General features: G+C 36.5%; 1 protein-coding gene across 2 annotated transcripts in view; it reads left to right on the top strand.

Moving 5' to 3' along the window:
• LOC127581941 (cytoplasmic polyadenylation element-binding protein 2-like) overlaps positions 1–16,402 on the top strand; it is an 85,787-nt gene extending 69,385 nt beyond the window's left edge. For both annotated transcript variants that reach the window (XM_052036742.1, XM_052036736.1), the window contains 6 exons: positions 5,203–5,379; positions 5,478–5,567; positions 7,523–7,641; positions 8,945–9,059; positions 10,767–10,948; positions 12,508–16,402. In XM_052036742.1, the coding sequence (XP_051892702.1) occupies positions 5,203–5,379; positions 5,478–5,567; positions 7,523–7,641; positions 8,945–9,059; positions 10,767–10,948; positions 12,508–12,735 (911 nt within the window). In that variant the 3' untranslated portion in view covers positions 12,736–16,402. The remainder of the gene's footprint in view (positions 1–5,202; positions 5,380–5,477; positions 5,568–7,522; positions 7,642–8,944; positions 9,060–10,766; positions 10,949–12,507) is intronic.
• Positions 16,403–20,888: the final 4,486 nt, after the last annotated feature.

The following is a 20,888-nucleotide window of genomic DNA, read 5'->3' as shown; positions in this document are numbered from 1 at the left end:
ACACTTTGTTGCCAGGATTTTAAAGTCATGCAGTGAATTTGTCATACTCTGACTTATGTGCAATTTTATTAGGCTGCATGCATCCAATTACTGTTATCTTAGTTATCATTTAAAGAAACAATTTGAGAAGTGATCTTCCACAATCAATTTTTAAAAGAAATATTAAAAACAAGGTTTCATCACAAGCTTCCAATTTCATAAGATGGTTAAATCTGGTATTAACTCAAACTGAAGAGTTTCTTTATAAATGCAGATCCATGTTAATTTTATTTATTGGGAAATGCTATTTCTGTGCATTTAGTATGAGCTGGAAGGATCAGTAAACTCGTGCCTTAATTACATTCTCTCTGTAGTTTGCATGAATGAATTCTATTTAAGGAATTTCCACTTTCCTCTTGCGTAAAATATGAAAACTGTTCCAGCACATGTCTACAGTTCCTATTAACCACACAATATGGATGAATGTTTTCTCAGGCAAAGTTAATGTGCATTTCTTCTGTTAATGGTTGCCAGGGGAGTTCAGTTTTATTCTGGAGGGCTCATAGCCCACTTCATGTAAATAGCTTGGATTACAATTAAACTTGACCTTCTGTTTTCATTTTTTGATATCAGTTATTGACTAAAACAATTTGCAGGTACTGTTTATAACCTCTTTCTTTAAAACAAAAGCCACTATAAACAGAATGACACAATTTATGGAAAATAATGATAGAGGCAGGGTAATTATAACTTTTTATTGACGGTATGACAAATCTCACACTGCTTTTCTGTTTTGGTCAAATTATTGAAGGCTTTCTGTGCAATATTTGCTTCACTAGAAGATTACTGACAAGAACAGATTTTATATTTGTTTTTTCCGTATCCTAGATTTTACTTGCAAAACCTCAAGTTCCCTTTGTGTAATATTCAGCTATAATCATGAAGTCCTTTAAATCAGGTGTTTAGTAAGCATATCCTTCTCTTCCAACATGATTGATGTCTATGTCATTATGAATTGCTAAAAGTTAGTAACCAAGATTAAGGACAGTGTCTTGGGGTTTTTATGCTTCAACCTTGTGGGAACCATAAAGTGGATTCTACCTCAGGCAGTTTCTTCATTTTCAGAATAACTGCAGATTTAAGCACAATTGACATTGGAGATGTAGTACGAGAACCATTAGAGGAGATAGTCACACTTGCTCTTCAGATACTGGATAGCATAATTCCAGTCTGTTTGGATCTTGTTTGAAATGTGCTTGGTTATTCTTTGAGCCATATGGTTAATGGTTGTACAGAAGTAACACAAGGAATATAAAATATGGTTGGTTGGAAGCTGCTTTTTCATCTGGGAGAAGAGTCTGTACTTACACAATAGCACACACATTACTAATCATCATGTATGGCAAAGAACAGAAGTTCTTGTTTATTATCTGAAATAGAACCACTATTGGAGTAAACCTGTATAAGTTGAAAAAAAGCAATTTTCAGTGAATAATTTGGTGAGACCTGATGCAGATTGGGGGATCGCTTCGTCGAGTATATTTTGCTCTGTCCGCCATAACAGCCAGGATTTCCCAGTGGCCAGCCATTTTAATTCCACTTCCCATTCCCACACTGACATGTCTGCCCATGGCTGCCTCTACTGCCAAGATGAGGCTAAATGCAGATTAGAGGAATGACACATCGTATTCTGTTTTGGTAGTCTCCAATCTGACGGCATCAACATCAATTTGTCTAACTTCTGCTAACCACTCCCCATCCCCTCTCCCCTTTTTTGTTTTTCCTTGTACTTCTGTCCCCTTTACCCTTTCTCTTTCCCCTCCCCCACCTTCACGACCTGACCCTCACCCACACCTTCCTCCCTCTGGTTCCTCACCACCTTCCCTTTATTCCATGGTCTACTGTCCTCTCCTATCAAGTTCCATCTTGTTCAACCCTTTGCCTCTTCCATCTATCACCTCCCAGCTTCTCAAATCATTCCCACTTCCCACCCCTCCCCACTTACCAAACCTTCCCCCCTCACCTGGATTAACCTATCACCCGCCAGCTTGTAGTCCTCCCCCTCCCCTCACCTTTTTATTCTGGTTTCTGCCCTCTTTCTTTCCAGTCCTGATGAAAGGTTTCGACCTGAAGTGTCGACTGTTCATTTCCCTCCACAGATGCTGCCTGGCCTGCTGAGTTCTTCCAGCATTTTGCGTGTGTTGCTCCAGATTTCCAGCATCTGCAGTCTTTCTTGTGTCTTCAGTGATTCTTCATTCAGTATCTGCAATGTCATCAATACAAGTTCTCAATGTTTCAGTCTGAATGGCTACTTTGGCTTTACTAATCATTTATGCTATACCAAAATAAAATATAATTTTGTAGAATTTAACTGCAGTTTTGTAACCTTTGATTTACATGGCCATAAAACTGACAGTGAATTCATAAATTGATATTTCCTTTGCAAATAAAAAGTCAAATAAAAGTAACATTCTCTTTGTTCAGACTAAAATAAACTCTTAAAATGTTAAAGAAATTTTATGGAGCATGCAACACAAATGATTAGCTTCAAGCTTTTTGGTTTAGTAAGATAGTAGTCTAATTTCTGTATTTGTATTTTGATTTGTAGTAAAAGTTCATTGGTACTTGTCTTTTCACATTCTATATAAGCATTTTCTCATGCATTTTTGCTTCTATTTCTTATTCTTAATCATGTTTTCCCTGAACAACAAAAGTTGTTAAAAGGAATAGAAATTCTTAAGTTGCAATATTAGCATTAACTATAAGTTAAACTAAGGTGACAGGAGCAATTACTTGACCAATAATTTTTATATGTTTCCACTGACTTTGATGTTCTTTGAAGATTACAGATGTAGTTCTGCCATTCTTTGAGGTTCTAAACTTTTGATGAAAACACATTTCAGCACATTTTCATCTTTGCTATAAACTCGGTTGGCATTCTTCAACTGACATGTATCTCATGCAGATATTATACATTTATTAAGAGAGGGATGGGAATATATAACACAATTTCAGTTTCTGGTAGACCATTTTGTTAGCTGCCAGCTAGCTTGAACTTCTGATTCTACTGTTCTCATCACTTGAATGTAATATTTAATAGATATATAAAGCTTTTTATGTTCTGACTTTTGTGAAATTAGTTTGGTTATACTTATTTGCTTTTATTAAAGTTACAAGTAGTCCAAATTGGATTGTCATGTAATGGAGCATAGACTTGCCTCTGAATTAAAACTTAGTGTGAACTCTGCTAACACAGACACAGATTTGCTTCAGTTATATTAAAAGCCCCTCTTTGAGTCTGGTGCACATGGCAAGCTTTGTTGTGAATCATTTTCCTATCTGGCAACCTGATACCCATATTCATCACACATAACTGAAGAACATAAATTCTTATTATCTGAAACAGAAGAATGAACTAGATTAGCATCAATTTAAAAACAATAAGCAGAACATTTACTTAGTAAATGATAAATACAATATCTTAAAGTTCTCTGGAGTATGCTTTCATTTATTTATTTTTAGAATGTAGGATACTCCCAAAATGCTGTGGATAGGGAATTCCAAGATTTAGGCTAAGTGATGATATTAGGAAGGATGATGTGTTTCCAAGTTACACTGGTGTGTGGCTTAAAGGAACAACGTGGCCTTCAGGCTTCCCTATGTTCCTGTTACCCATGTCTGTGTTGGTAATAGAAGCTGTGGGTCTGGGAGGTACTGTCCAAATAGTGAATGTAATTTGGAGTTCTTTACCCAAAAGGACTCTGAAGACTCAGTTGCTGAGTATATTTAAGACTGATATATTTTTAGATATTAGGGGAATCAAGGGATGTAAGGAGAGTGGAGAAAGATGCCGCTGCAGTAAAAATAATAATCTTATTGAATAGCAGAGCAAGCATGAGAGGAGCCAAATTACTTTTTCCTGCTTCTGTTTGGGTTCTGACAAGTAGTCTTTGTGCATGATTGTATTTTGTAGATGCCCCATACTGCAGCCTTGAAGAGACTAGATTTTAGGATAGAGAATGGAATGAAAAGAATTAGACCTTGACCTGAATAGTGTCAATCTGCATGTGCAACTGCTCTTGATTCGTGTTTAAAGGTCATGGAATATCCTACACATCTTTTACTGTAAATACTTTTCTTTCCAGCAACTAATACCATTACTTGGATCTATTGCATTAATAATTGTCACATATGGCTCTTGGGTGGTTTGTAGAATACTTTTGGCTACTTTAAGTTAATGCTTGGTGCCATGAAGGATGAAAGCTCCAGTCTCCTTCAAGATCAAAGGCCAAAAGTAAATTGATGTTAGTATAACCGGTGTGAATGTGCAGAGAATGGAGGGATATGAACATTGTGCAGGCAGAAGGGGTTAGTGTAATTAGTTCGGCACAACATTGTGGGCCGAAGGGCCTATTCCTCTGCTGAACTGTTCTATGTTCAGTCTGAATTTGAGAGTTTTACATCTCATGCTCATTGGAAGCACTCAGTCCAAGCGGGTAACCTGTTCAATATAGAAACCATCACAATAAATGATGTACCATACGTAGATCCTTTGGCATTGTGAATTATGGTTATTGTGTATAGTAGTTCAAGTGAAGAGAAAAAATGTATCCTTGCAAATGCAAATTCCACAGACCTGTGTTCCATGTTTTTTATTGCAATACAGAAACAGGAAGATACGAGTCTGTCTTAAAGTGAACAATCTTTGTTGTCATCCATAATGGCAAAGCAGTCATTGACATTATAGATGCAAAGTACTGGAAATCTTAAAAAAAAATGAAGTGCTAGAAATGCTCAGGTCAGGTTATGTCTATAGAGAGAGGTTGCGAGTGTTTTATTCACTGACTGATCAAAGAGATGCTTTCCATGCATGTACATTTATCCATGCATGATAGATAAACTGTCTAGTTTACAGAATTAAAATGTTGTACGTTTAATTAGGATAGATGCTATAAACCATTTGTAGATTTTTTTTTTGCAAACCCACATTCTTCAAAGCTAGTATTAGAATTTCTGTACATCTTTGAAGTGCCTAGGGAAATAAACACATCAGTAATATGCAAGTTAAACTTAAAAAAACAAGTTGAAATCTTTTAATTCTGCTTGTTAAGCTTGAAATGTTGATATTTTGCATAAAAATAGACAAAAATGCTTTGTTAACAATTTCAAGACATTAGTCCTTATTTTGTTACAGCTGAACTCTTTTGAAATTGTTTTTTTCAGGCCGCTCCTCATTGTTCCCCATAGAAGATGGTTTTCTTGATGATGGACATGGTGACCAGACTGTCCCTGGCGTTTTGAATTCTGTTAATTGCTGCTCATCTCACCAGAACGGAGAAAGAATTGAACGATACTCCCGAAAAGTATTTGTTGGTGGCCTTCCACCAGACATTGATGAAGGTAGTGCTCATTGTGAAATTTTTGTGGAGTTCTTTCTTCAATTCTATACTGCCCTTCTTTGTAGAGATTGTATACATGGTCAAATTCTGCTTTTACAGATGAAATTACAGCGAGTTTTCGCCGTTTTGGACCTTTGGTTGTCGACTGGCCTCATAAGGCTGAAAGCAAATCCTATTTTCCACCAAAAGGTAAGGCAATTATCTAATGATAAGTGAGATTTTAGCCTGCAGATGAGTTCCATGAAGTTATTGTGAGGCCAAACCAATATGTTTCCCTGATACTGTATATTGCAGGCTCCTTTTTAAAATTTTTGTCTTTCTGTGCAGTCCAGTCCCCAATCATTGGTAGCCTAACTGACAGACCACATGTACAAGGCCAAATCTCCTGAAGGCAGGTAATGCATCTGGGAAGATCAAGAGAATTTCCAGTAGTGCTTGGGATGAAGAGATATAGGATAGAGCACATATACAGGGCTAGGATGTTTACTGGGTGACTTATTGGTTTTGGAGAAAACATTCTTGCAACTCTTGATGCACAAGCAGTGCTGCAAAGGTACTTGCCTTGTGGATTTATCATGTGTTCCCTCTCCTAAACTGCCAACTTTACCAAAGCCTGAGGAATGTAAAATCCAAAAGTAGCCCAAGTTGGTTGCTAATTCAGATCATTTTTCAATTTTTTTCTTTCAGCTGACACAGCCCCAACACACCCATTTTTCAAGGTTCAAATTCAGCTTTTTGGCTCATCATCATCTTAGCTTTTTTGTCCAAGCTATTTAAACAATACTTTATTTTTAACTCTGCATTAAAACAAACTGTATTTGTGTGTGTAGCTGATTAACTGCTTTGAGGTTTTTTTTAATCAATCACGTTCTCTATTCCTTAAAATATTTACGGAGTCGAGTAGTACCATTTTGCAATGGTAATGAGCTGGAAGAATTTTTGGGCACTGTAGCAAAATTTATAGTATTTGTAACATTCAGTCTACAATGACTGAATCTGCAATTCCACATTTCATTTTGTACATTCCCTTGGACCTGACATGGCTTCATCTCAGTCTGGCTTAGTCACTAACAGGCTGATGGCCTACCCAGCTTCTTCACCTCTCTTCCCAGTCTCCTTTCCCCTTGTATCTCACCAAAAAAAAGTATCCTTAGTCTGTCTGGCCGCCAAGTATAAACAAGTTGTGGGAAATTTGATGATATGGTTACCATAGTTGGGGTGAAGGAAGTCGGAGATGCACAAGAGGGCCAGAAAGGAAGGAATGCAGGGTTCTGAGGGTTGTGGGATTGGAGGAGGTTACAGAAATCTGATGCTCACAGGGATATGAAGACTTGGATTTTTAAATTACATATTAGAGGTTAATAGAAGCAAAACATTTTCATCAACTGGGCTTCAATGAGTAATCCAACTATAGTTTCCAGGATTAAAAGTGGAATTACAGGGTTTTTTTTTTTAAAAGGTCAATACTTATAGCAGTCTCCACCATGAATTTCTGCCAGGTGCTCCAATTTCTTCCCACATCTCAAGGGTGTGTGGGAGGAATAAAATAAGATTAGGGTAGGACTATGTGCCAAAGAGCCTGTTCCTGTGCCATAGCTCTCTGACTTCTTACGAACTACACTTTGAAGACCAAGTTAGCCTTTTTATCATGAAGAGATTATACTGCCATCATTGTTACTGCTAAACTATTTTAAATGGTTGCTTATAGAAGCTCATTGTGAGAAAAGTGAGTCTAGAATGCAGAACCCAAAGTGTAAACACAAAAGTGTTTTGCCCTTGGGGTGTACTTTGCTTTACAACACAGTTCAATTTGGTTTCTTGCTACCCCAGTGCTATATGGTACAGAAGGGAATAAAATCTCTTGATAGTCCATTGTTTCATTCTAATGTTTGGTTGTGTCTACCACTGGGTCCCATATGGCAATCATACATAATGTTTTGGGAGACTTCATTGAACTAACACACAATTCTGAAGTAACATTTGTATAATATGGATGCAAAAGTACTGTATTTCATGCTTATTGTTTTTTATCCCCAATGCAAGTACATTTTTGCTGATATCCCCATCAATACTGTGTTTTGAAATACAACTGAAGACGTAAAAATCACTTTGCTTGCTGTTTACAGTGTATTTTTCTGTTGCAGGCTATGCATTTCTCCTGTTTCAGGAGGAGAGTTCTGTCCAGGCTCTAATTGATGCATGCATCGAAGAGGATGGAAAACTCTACCTTTGTGTTTCAAGCCCTACTATCAAGGACAAACCAGTAAATTTATAGATATGTTTGTAGACAATAACCACTTTAATCACACTAGATAAAATTCTTGAGCAGGAAGAAAGAGTGCACCTAAAAAATGTATGTACTGTAAGTTAAGCAGTTGGCAAACGGGCTTCTAACTAATTTTGTCCCTGTGCAGGATGGTCTAGACTATATTTTTGGAAATCTAGTGACATTAAGTTTTCTTGTAGTTAAATGTTATGTTCCTAATTAACCTTGAAAGCAAAATAGAAAACTAATTGCTTAAGGTCTAATAGTTGGAAATGTTGCCTTTGCAGATTTGAGACAATGTTTACCTTCAACATAATTTACCTTCACCAACATAATTTTTGACCACGATTTTTCTGCTTAGAATTGTTGAGTAGCAGGGATTCTTAATAGCTAAGACTTGCCAAAAAAAATTATATATTCGCACTTGAACTCAAATGTAGAAATCTGGCAGTCATTTTGCCAGAGGCTAGACGTGTTCCTTTTTGTGGAAAAGGAATTGTATCTGTAGCAATTCTGATTTAGTATTTAGGAATAGGAATATTTGGAGTTGCTCTATTGTACTTCATATGTATCAAAAATAATTATCAATAGTAGTTACAAGAGTTTTACTGTTTAACAGTAATATTCCTGACGAGGCTGTTTTGGTGCATTTGCCCCAAATGCTTGATTTGTATGAATGAACTGTTTGGCTGGGAATGCTCACTTGCCTGAAGCGATCCTGCCATTTGAAAGTCACAGGTGAAACTTCGTCCAATCTTATGAGCCTCAGAACAAATATGTCGTAACTAAAGCTGTCTAAGACTGAATGTTTCTAAACATTTTAAATGTTCATGAAATGATCAACAATTCTTAAACACTTAAAAATTAATGTCCTGAAACACATTCATAAACATTTTAAAATGCATTTTAGCATTTTAAGGGACCACGTACTTGCTTGTCCATCACAGCCACCCCTTCCATTGAAGTCAATGGGATAGCTTTCCCCGAACTACCTCAGACCACAGGGTCTTTGGGTATCTTCCCCACCAAATGTAGTGTGGAATCGCACCCCCATTGCACCTTCAGCATTGTAATGCAGTCAACTGCCAGTGGCGAATCACTGAGAGCAATTCCATGTGTGAAAGCACAGAATTTGTTAGCTAGACATGATATTGTCAGTAAGCACTGACCATTTCACCAAAATGTCCCTGAAAAATCCAGGTTTTGAGGTTGAAGAATGTCAATTACATTTCTCTGAATGAAGATTGTTTTTTGTATAGCAATAGTTAGGTTAACTGAACATTTCTATTCTTTAAATCAGGTCCAGATTCGGCCGTGGAATCTTAGTGATAGCGACTTTGTAATGGATGGTTCACAGCCACTTGATCCTCGCAAAACCATTTTTGTAGGAGGGGTTCCTCGTCCTCTGAGAGCTGGTAAAAAGAAAAGTAGTTTGAAGCATTTTAAAAGGAATCTTTTTACATATAGCTTAATAGCATACTTAAAGATGATGATTACTTTAAACCAATCAAATATTAAATTTGCCTTAACCTGAAATATCCTGACCAAGCAAAATCTATGTGCATGTACTTACTTGAACCAGCGTGCAATAAGAAGTTTAAAGTTTGCAGACTGGTTTCATATTGCCAATGCAAGCTAATTCTGTTCATTTGACCCTATTGCAAACTATCCTGACTGACTTCCTTTCTATCTGAAGTTGAAAATGGTTACTTTGCTTTCAAAATAATTGTCATATCCTGACTTTTACAAAAATGACTCCTCTGTCCTTGCAAACAATCTCAATCTCTTTTATCCCTAAACTCCTGTGCCTTATTGTTTCCAGAATTGTCAATATCAGTTACAACTCCTTTTGAACCCTTCTATGGTTTCTGTTCCATCCATGCACCTAGAAGAGCCCTATTCAAAATTACTAACGTATGCTGCTATTGTACTAATGCTATATTATTGTTCTTATTCTCAATCTCTGAAGACTTGACCATAATTAATCATGCCATCTTCTGATTCTTCTGTTCTTCACTTCATGGGACTGCTCTTGTATGACTCCAGGTCCCTTAAATCCAAGAGTCTCTCGCAATGTCTTCTCTTACCTCATAGTCAATTTTGGAGTCCCTGAGGGATCCATTCTTGAACCCACACCAGCTTCATATTTACAGTGTTGCTGGGCAACGTTATCCTTATATATTGAACTGACTTGTGTATCTATGATGGTGATGCTAAATACTACCTGCTACATACGCCTTTAACCACTCTGCTGCCTCTGTGCTGTTAGCCAATTTAATAGGGGAATTGTTTTTCTACTTCTGCCACAGCACCGTATTCATTGGTTTTGCATTTTCCCGATTCCATTTGCACAACTTGCCCTCTTTCGCCCAACTACTGACAGTCATCATGACTTCAGTTATCTAAGCCCTGCATCCCAAAATATCTCCACCTCCCTACTTACACCTCATTCAATGAAGCCTATCTTTGACGAAATTTTTGGGAAACCAAATACCTCCCCCTTTAATTTTCATCCATCTTTTCCTTGGAATCCTGTGCAGGAGTTGGAATATTAAAAGCATATTAAATGTAACTTGCTGTTACATGACATGAAACTGAGCAAAATTAGTCTGCATAGTGTATACTGTTAGCCAATATATACCAGCTGCAGAGTGCATTTCTGAAATGTACTTATTTCCCTTTTGGCTGCAAAATTGAACTAATTAATCTATCTCGTAATCTAAGAGTGATATGGGCTTAAAATGTCAGGTGTTGTAAAACAGAAGTAAACATAATATTGAGCATTATTTTTATTCATTTTGCACACTTGATAACCCCCTTGAAAATAGTTGACAATACATTGTCAATATTGGTCTTCTGACTTTGAAATTGATTTTTTTTTAATGCATAGTGCCAATATCAGTGTGTGATTTTGCCAAAATGTTCAGCTGCTGAAAATGAAGCTGATCAAAAAGCAGGATTGTGGGAACTTATTAATAAACTAGCATCTGTTAAACAATCATGCATTTTACACTACCACCAGGCACAATGAAGGACATTCAATTTATTTATAAAATTACTATCTTAGATTCATTCACTTCAGTACATATTCTGGTTTTAAAGGCTTCTGTATTTCTTTTTAGTGGAGCTAGCGATGATAATGGATCGCCTTTATGGTGGAGTATGTTATGCAGGAATTGATACCGACCCAGAGCTGAAGTACCCTAAAGGAGCCGGGCGTGTTGCTTTTTCAAATCAGCAGAGCTATATAGCTGCCATCAGTGCTCGATTTGTTCAGCTACAGCATGGAGATATCGATAAACGGGTAAGTGGTATCTTTTGAGCTTAACAGACTCAATTGCTTGTTTCATTTTGATTTTGGAAGACCTCTAAAATTCAACAGCTAAACCATCCAGCTGCAGAAAACTGTGCAAAAAAAAATGCATGTTAAACTGAGTGACTTAACGAAGCAAAATAATGGAACACTTGTGCAAGCACATGCAGAATAAGAGAGAATTATTCAGAAACTGTTAAAATTAGACCATAATAGAGGGACATGGGTTCAAACCAATAAATGGCATGTTTGCAACTAATGTCAGGAACCTTATTACTGGATAAATAACTAAATTGAAAACTGGGTAGGATAATAGAGGAAACTACAATCATGATACACTTGCTGCTTTTGAGAATTAACATAATTGCCATGAAGAATAACCTAGATGGACCAAATAATCTCGCACATTTATTTTAATATATGCTTTTTGCAGAAGGCTATTTGCTTAAAGTTACAAATATATGCCTATTTTTGAATACAGTTTAACTGGGCCACACCTTGGAATTTATCTGCACAACTGTTAGGTTAGATTTGTAACTTTAAGCTGGTAGTATACATTGCCAGAAACATAGATTAAAATATGGGTTATTTATTTTGGAGTCCTAGAAGGTGAAAAGTCTCTTGGGTGACTTGGTCAGAGTTGAAAGTCGTGAAGTTATTGACCTGGTTTTTTTTTAGAAAGAATTCTGAACTGCAGTATAGGACAAGATAGGTATGTTGACAGACTTATACAGTAAATATATTGTGGAATGTCATTGCCATTGTCTTGAAAGGCTATGTATTAGGGCTGCAACTACTCACCATCTTTATTAACAACTTGGGACATGAAATATAAAGTGACGTATTGTGATGACAAAAGATAGATGATGATGTAAGCATGAAAATACAAAGAGTAGTAGATTTAGCTTACAATCAAAGCATAGCAAATGGATTTCAACACAGATAAATGCAAGGTCAGTTGTATTCAACTAAAAAAGGATAGAAAGTATTGCATAAATAGTAAAAATGTGGAAGTGGTGCAGGTCCAGAGAGGGATTGGGGTTTATATACATAAGTCAATAAAAATGTTATGGACAGAATGGAAAATAATCAAAAAAATTAATGACATGGTAAACATTGTGTAGAGGACTGAAATACACCTCTGTACATGTATTGCCAAAGAATAGAATTTTTAAATTAGCCACTTTTGTAGGAATTTACTAAATAAATGATGAGTGTATACACGTAACTGCGCACAACACGTACATGCACACGCATTCTCTCGTATCCTTAAAGTACTGAATGATTGCTTGGGGGTGGGAAGATGAGGGTGAAATGCCCCAAGTCTTAATGTGTCCCTGCAAACATTCCACTGCAATGATTAAGGAAAATGGAATAAAATGGCACATGGAGCATGATGACTCTGGATATTTGGGAGCAATTGCAAAAGCTGGTTGCTTTTAACTACTTATCCTCATTTGTATGCCATATGAGTCCTCTAGATCGAAAGATGTTTTGCACTGACTTTAATGGAAGAAATATTAATGTAAAATTGTATTTTATTCTAACAGGTGGAAGTTAAGCCATACGTGCTAGATGATCAAATGTGTGATGAATGCCAGGGTGCCCGGTGTGGTGGAAAGTTTGCTCCATTTTTCTGTGCCAATGTCACTTGTCTGCAGTATTACTGTGAATTTTGTTGGGCAAACATCCACTCTCGTGCGGGGCGGGAATTCCACAAGCCGCTGGTGAAGGAAGGGGCTGACCGCCCTCGACAGGTTCACTTCCGCTGGAGCTGAACGTAACATTCAGGCGCCTGAAGGATCATGACGGATGAAGAGAGGAGAGTGCATGAGGTTTAAAAAGCTGAAGAAACCATGACTAGTTAGGAGAAATAAGTGCATTCCTCTGCCTCCTACCCCAGCTCTCAATGCGTACATCATATGTAGCAGCTAATACACTACAGGCCTCTGTTTGTCACCAAAACCCTGCATCTCAGGCTTTACTAACTTTTTTGAGGTACTTTCATGTTTTTGAGAAAAAAAGGATTTTTTGTAGTTTTTTCAAGTTATTTTTTTATATAAAATAAACTTAGAAGTGAGAATGTTGCCACTTAGGGGCGCACAGTTTGCTGCTATCTTTAATGGGTGGAGCATGCACTTATTTCAGGAAGCTCAGTTTCATCTCCAAGACCTATCCCTAGTAATTTTACCAAAGGTAGCACATAGTAGGAGGCAAGATTAGCTATAGATGAGTGATTTCTGCCACACAGAATTTTATTTTTTAATGTTGCTATTTGCAATGTATACACAAACTTTAAAAAAAATAGGTTACGTTTTTGCTCTCCATTTTGACTTGCAAGAAATAATACCTCGAGACTGATCTGGTTTAACTATTTTAGCATTTGTATTATTCTTGAGCTACATTAGGAGCTTTGCTGCTATATAGTGTTATATTTAATGCCAGAACACACAGTAACAAAATGGGATCAGAAACATAATTATAACAGCTGCATTAAGAAAGAATTAGATGCAGGCAGCAATGGCCTAGACTGCCACAATTTAGAATGTGAATTTAACTGCATGTTTACTTGTACACCTAATGCATGCAGTAGTATATTTAGTATATTCATACATGTTCTTCACAGCAGTGAATGCAATGTCAGATTTGGCAAACATTCAGAAAAATTAGTTAGCATGAAAGATACAATAATAGTTTTAAAGAAAATGAGGAAAAAAACCTAACTTGCATGCATAAGTGTGACTCCTGTAACGACAATGTCCTACTGCTACACTTTGTGTACATTATGCAAATTAGCTTTTAGAGTAGAAGTGCAGCCACTATCGTGACCTGGTGGGTTGTGGAGTTTGATTTCTGCAGACTGGATGTAATCTCGTATTTCCCTGTGCAATCTTGTTAATATGTGGGTTTAGTTTTAGTGTTCAGTGAATTGTTGTCCTAAGTAGAAATCTAGAAGTAGCTAGCTAGGAATTTAAATCAAATTATTAAATGAAAAAAAATTAAAAGCTTTGATTTCATTGCCCCTTTCATAAAACTCTTTGGTATAGTGGCTCAGACTTCCTCTACAAACCAAAGATGGTCAGCACACTGCTAAACAATCACCAAACTCTTAAGGTCCCTTCCCTCCTATCAGCCCTCCCAAAAAATGTAAAATGGTACTGATTTTGTCATATAAGGAACATGAATTAATAAACCTAACCATTTTAAAGTCAAAATGGAGATGAATATGGTATTAAATTAACCTGGTTTGGCATAGAGCATTGAATTTCTCTGCAGTTTAATCACACTAGATTGAAAAAAAATGTATTAGTAAGCTGCAGAAAGTTATGCGGGTGTCAATTATTTATTTTAAAAAAGGTGATCATGCCATTACAAGCATATGCTGTATAGAACAACCGTATATAATCCTTAGGGACAATCTTTTTATGTAAGCAAGGTGTTGGTCTTGAACATTGGTGGTCTCCTGGTGTGCTTTTGTGTATGTAGTTTGTCTAACTCTGCTGTTTAGTGATTGTGATGCAACTTTTAAAATGTTTGAAGTCTATGCTGTTTTGAAGAATAGCTTTTTTACTAATTTATTTATTGGCTAATGCTCCCATTTGTTACTTACCATGGTTCTCCAGGCTATTTGGAGTATTTGTTCTCTGCCAAATTTGTTCCATTTTCAGACATCCATATTGGCATTTGTTATGCACTACTTTTGTATCTTGGTGAGAATTTTTTCCAACAGTCAGCTGTTTTAGGGCACACTTTTTGACTGATGGCATCTCCTTTGCAATACCTCAATTTTTCTGAATTTAGAAGAGAAATCGATAGTTTTGCTATGTTTATTATCAAAAGATCTGCATATATAATTTAACTCAGCAAATAAATGATTTAACAAATTGATAATTTTATTTTTCCATACATTCTGCTTCCTAAATTTGGAAGGGTCTAAACATTTGTAAACTAATGTGGTAACCTTAGGAGGGCTCTGCTATTTAAAACTGTGCAGAAAGTAAGTGCAGTAATTTGAAATATCCCCAGCTCCTGAAAAATAACTAAAGGCATAATCACCCATGTATTTTGTTAAATTAATTTAATTTAAATATTAAGTGAATCCTTTTTAGGGGTGGGGTGGTGGTAGAATGATTTTTGTTTCATCTGCTGTCATTTCTTTCCCGCGACACTGTAGCACCTGAATTATTCAGCATTGCCATGAAGAAAATGGTAAACACTGTAATGCATCTTTTTTAAAGAAATCATATTTATTTCACTATTTTTGTAGAAATGTAATTATTTTGTTTTGATTGTATTATTTTTATATTCTAATAAGCTTGTTCACATACTGTGTTCCCCGAATGTATGTATTTCTGCCCAGATGCAGGGCTCTGCAGAGAAATTAATTTTTTAAAATCACGCTGTGTTTTTGCAAAGAAAACATAAGCAAATATATTTTATGGGAAACACTTGACATTTTAACCCCTGTTGCATCTGGCCAAACGAGGCCTTTCCTCAAAGATGCTGAAAGACTTGAATATAACACATTTTGGAAGGCTGATTAACCTCGACTCTGTGTTGTGATGTGCAATACTGTTTCTAATGTTTGTAAGAAAAGAAAAAGAATAACAGTGTAAACCTTTTAATGCAGATTTATTTTTTTCATTGCATATTTGCAGACTAGTTATCCACAATGTCATTTTTTTACTGTCAGAAATTTTACCCCTTTGTCATGCTAATATTTTTAAATCCAGAGATCTTTGTACTGATGTAAATGATTGTAGTTATTTTGGATAGTGTTTTGCTAAAAAAAAGAAAAAAAGGAGATACTTTTCATGCATATTTGCCTATTTTGTTTTATTTTACTTTAAAAATATGACTACTTTTTCAACGGTAGCATGATACTTGGAATGATTTTCTTATTCAGCCAGTGTCATTAATATTATTTTGTATTTTTATGTGGAAAATATAATTTTATGATGCTAATTCCTAAAGTTTATTTTATGTTGAATTATTTTTGGAGCTAAATCTTTGTAATATTGTTAAAGTCTCTAGATTCTAATTAAATGCTTGTGTATAGATTCAGAGCAGTGGTTTACAGGAGTGTTTAGGTTGTAATTAGCAATTAATGGTTCTTTGATATGCAAATTAGACAGCCATCAACTTCTGCCAGTTCTGTTCCTTTTTGTACTTTATAGGGAAAGTTGATTAGTAATTTTTGTTTGATTTTTAAATAAAGGAGAACCCATGCTTTTTGGACACAAGATCACCTCAAGCTTGATTTAATTTTACTTTCAACTTTTATTTCTTTTGCATACTTCTGTTGATGTCTAATTCCTCCAGTCTGTCTGTTGTACTGGTGATAATTCTGTACTGGAATGGTTTGCTGCCAACTATTTATATTAAGTCATTTTTAAATATTTGTAATATTAACTGTTGACTGAATTAATAAACCATTAAACTATTTGCATGTTTGCTCTATGCTAAAAATGTATCTGTCAGCTGTCCTATTTGAAATTAGAAAATTAACTCATCTTTCCAGTGTCTGACCATGAGTAAGTTTAGGTCTGTTTTTCTGAAATCTGTCTCTGTTACACCAAACCTCACATCTTTTCATTCTATCAATTATTATAGTTCTTTCCCTGTAGTGGCAGGAAGTGTTACAGAAACTGTCATATCTGCCTAAATAGACAATGTCACTAATAACAATTCAAGTATTTTAAAGGACTTTTCATCAAAATTCATATAAGTGACTTGGATAACCGTTTAGTTGAATTTTGTTGTTTACAATAAACTGGATAATTCGAAGCTCTATCTAAACAACTGCAACATTAACAAAGTTAGCTTTGGTCGCACAACTGTCCCAGGATTAATGAATATAACCTTTACAGAGTAGAAAATTAATATTATTACAGCAACCTCAATATGCTATGCAAAACAGGTTTGCAAGATGAAATGCCATTTTAAAGTTTTTATTTAACTGTTGCTAGTGAGAGACAGTTAACTCAAAAGCAAAATACTCTAAATGCTGAATATCTGAAAACTACTTTCTTATAACTTTAGCTCTGTTTAGCAATTGAATGTTAGAACACAAAGGGAGGAAAACTAACATTAACATCATATTATGGAGGATATTGGAACAACGTACAAGTTCATGATAATATTTAAAAGCAAGTCAATGATAACATCACTCATAAGAACTGACTGGGTAGTCTCAGGAAAATATTCATATTTTACTAAGCCAAAGAAAAGTGAGGTTCATTTTTAACAGGTTGGGAACAGGGCATTGTATCTCACTGCTTTGAAAACCATTAATTCAATCAGGTCAATATGGTTAAATGGATATACTTTGCTAGGTAATAGGTAAATATGTGCAAATATTTTTTAAAAATGAAGAAAATGACCAAAACTGGGATCAGGAATATCATGACTGGGACAGTCCTTTACTCCCTACCTACCAAATACTTTATTTAACAGAAATTCCTTGCTGCAAAATTGTGAAATGATTTGTTCCTCTAACATCAATATTTGAATGGAATGCCAAGCATTCTTTCTGAAGTGGAATGGAAATAGTATGTGAAAATCTTAAGCAAAGAACTGTGGCTTAATCTTTAATTGCACCAATGGAAGACATGTCCCACTTAACAGCTAGGTAGCAGAAAGAAACATACTGGGCCTTGAGAGATTAGAGGTAATGTTTCCATTGAAAGATCTCCCAATTGCCATTTGTGGTGGTTTGTTGCAGATACTGCATGAACAGTACTTTGGATCACCAGGGGCTGTACAATGGCACAGCTGATAAAGCTGCTCCCTCACAGCTCCGATTCTGACCTGCAGTGTTATCTGTGTGGAGTTCTCCCTATGACCGTGTGGGTTTCCTCAAGATACTTTGGTTTCCTCCCACATACAAAAATGCATGAGTTGGTAGTTTAGTTGGCTATTTTAAAGTACTCCAAATGTGTAGGTGAGAGGTAGAATCTGGGGAGGAGTTGATAGTGTAAAAATGGGTGGTTAGTGGTCAGCATGGACTTGGACCGAAGAGCCTGTTCAGTGCTGCATCTGTGTATGATTCTGTTACTAAATGTCCCCAGAATTGTTCATTGCCATAGTGACACAAATACTGTCAGGTCATGTTCCTATGTCTAGGTTTATAAAGGACAGGCTTGTGCCACTTGGAGCAAAGAAGTTCAAATAAAGATGATGAAATCCCATTAAAGAATACATACTTTTTGATTCACCTATCAACTTATTCTATGTTGCTGAAAGGGCACAGATATTTGGATATCAAATGATGCCTCAGTTGGTAATAATACTGGCTAACCAGTACATAACCCATACCACTCTGATGTGTTTAGGATTAGACTGTCATAGAATCCACTATTTGCATATCCTAACTGCTTTTAAAGATGTACCAGCAACTGGCCATGTTTTGTATTCCTAGAAAAAACATTTTTCTGAGAAAAGCATTTGAAAAGCCTGTTGCCCAGTGTTAAAGCTTGTGACAAGATTCAGATCCTGCTGAATCCCCTGTTGGGATTGAATGAATTATAAAACTCTTGTCCCTAGAGCCATGAAAATTTATGAATGGATACAGACCGTTCAGCTTGTGTTTCTGCCAGTTAGTCGTTCTCTTTTCCTATGGGTCTACCCCTTCTGTTTCAAATATTTATCTTATTGAAACACTGTTTATCAGGAGGAAAAGCTAGATAATAACAAAAGCAGAGTACTCTCTTGGTCAACTTTCAGAGCATCAATTGTATGGTGGGATCAGAGTAAGTAAAGCTTAACACCTCACTTCAGACACTGTAGGAGGAATTAAATTTAGTGGATGAACATTTGAGAACTGGGAACCAAACTTGCACTTCTGAGCATCTTGTTTCATAATATTTGATTCTTTAATGGGAGTTTGGAATGAACTGTACAACCTAGGATTGTAGAGTTACACGTTTCCCACTTGTTCACCAACAGCAAGTACCGAGCATGAATGAGAACCCAGAGGCTATTTGTACCAAAGAACCCAATTGAAGTCCTTTATGGCGGGACACCTGTGGGGCCAGAGCAAGTAAAAAGGTTGAAGATAAAACTTAGCAGGTTGTCCATTCTTAATAATAAGTGGTTAAATGAAATCCTGTTCATCTCCAGAGGAAATGTTAATTGAAAATCAGGGACTTCTGCAAATCAGTGCATTTCTGCTTTGTGAGGAAAAAATATGAAGCAGGCAGAGATACTTGCTGATTCCTGACCAACTTTTCCTATGTATGGCTGGAGACCTGAAACCATGCATCCTACGCCTTCCCAACCAGGCAACCTTCCCTTGTTTGATTGAAGATTTGAACCTTTAAATATTCAGGGAAACATCAAAGAGCCTGTGATGTACCACTGAATTAACCTGGTGATTCTTCTGAGCAGTCTCTGTTTGTATATGGCCTGATCACAACCAGAAAAACAAATTTATCCCTATCTGCAAACAGAAATAACATTGGATAATATTTAAAACCCAGCAGAAAACGAGTGGTTAAAAAGCTGCTGCAAAGCTAAAAGAATTCTAAAACGAGTGTGTTACAAGTTTTTGAAACACAGTTATGGAAAAAATTCCACAAAGTGATGCAGCGGTAGCAACCAACAACAGATCTGAGGGAGGAGGGAGCAGAGGATGAATCAGAGCAGCACTGCTTGTGCCAGAAGAGGTCATCAAGATAAGCTGCTGCAAGACCGTGATTTAAAAGCGTAGGGGTGAAATCAATTTGTTGGTGCAAGTTGAGTCAGTGAACTCATCAAGTGTATGGATGATGGATGTTCAGGGAGAACAGAAGGCACGCTCCAGAGCTCTGAATAAATTTGTGCTGTTTATGGAGTGTGTGGACAGGATGGCCAATGAGCAAAGCATCAAAATTAGCCTTTGAGATAAAAACAGAAAATATTGGAAATAGTTTTTTTTGCATTTTCTGTTTTTGTTTAAGATTTCCAACAGTGCAGTTATCTGATCTTCAGGATAATGGATGATCTCCTATTGGGCAAGTTGCACTACACTGAGTCAACACCCGCTCCTTCCATCCTATCATTAATGTCCATTGCTTCATTCACTACACAACACTCAGTGGACTTGCACACAAATCTCTTCAAATTAGTCCTCCCTGTGGGTGAACGGTAGGAGAATGAAAGGAAGTTGATAGGCATTTGAGAGACAATAGCTCACAAGGAAACAAGTGCAGGAATGGGATTGATGAGAATGTTATAGAGTCGTAGAGAGATACAGCACAAAAACAGGCCCTTTAGCCTACTAACCATCACCCATCCATTTACTCTATTCCTATATTAATCCTATTTTATTCTCCCCACATTCCCATCAACTCTCCCCAGATTTTACCATCAACCTGCACACTGTGAGCTGTGCTACTGTGCTGCCCCTTGGGTTCTGAAAGCCAATGTAGATTCAATGGGCTGAATAGTCTATGTTGTAATAACATTTGAAAAAACGTCCTCCTATTTGAAATGATCAGTGTTTTAGTCATCACAAGAGAGGCATTGCACAGCTGGCAAAGATTCAACGTTGTCTAAATCCCAACTGTTTCCCGAATGCATGATCAGTAAGTTCTGGACCACACATAGCTTCTCTGAGACTCTACCTTGAAGACAGAGGATGCCTTGGAATCTGAGGCAAGGAGGGAATCTGTTGTTGAAAGGAAATCTAGCATTATAACATGAAGCAACTCATTGCCTCAGCAACCAAGTTACTTGATGTCAAACAAACACAGAAAATGCTAGAAATACTCATCAAGTCAGGCCACATCAGTGGGAAGAGAAACAGAGTCAACATTTCAGGTCGGAGATCCTTCATTTGCACAGATGCAGCCTGACCTGCTTATAGTATATCCAGCATTTTCTGTCTTTATTTTAAATTTCCAGCATCTGCAGTATTTTTTATTTTCACTTACTTGTTGAATTCACTGCT

Source organism: Pristis pectinata, chromosome 2, assembly GCF_009764475.1.
Source record: "Pristis pectinata isolate sPriPec2 chromosome 2, sPriPec2.1.pri, whole genome shotgun sequence".
NCBI classification, from domain to species: Eukaryota; Metazoa; Chordata; class Chondrichthyes; order Rhinopristiformes; family Pristidae; genus Pristis; species Pristis pectinata.
Note: the sequence above shows the minus strand (reverse complement) of the source record. Positions and strands in the feature narration are given on the sequence as shown.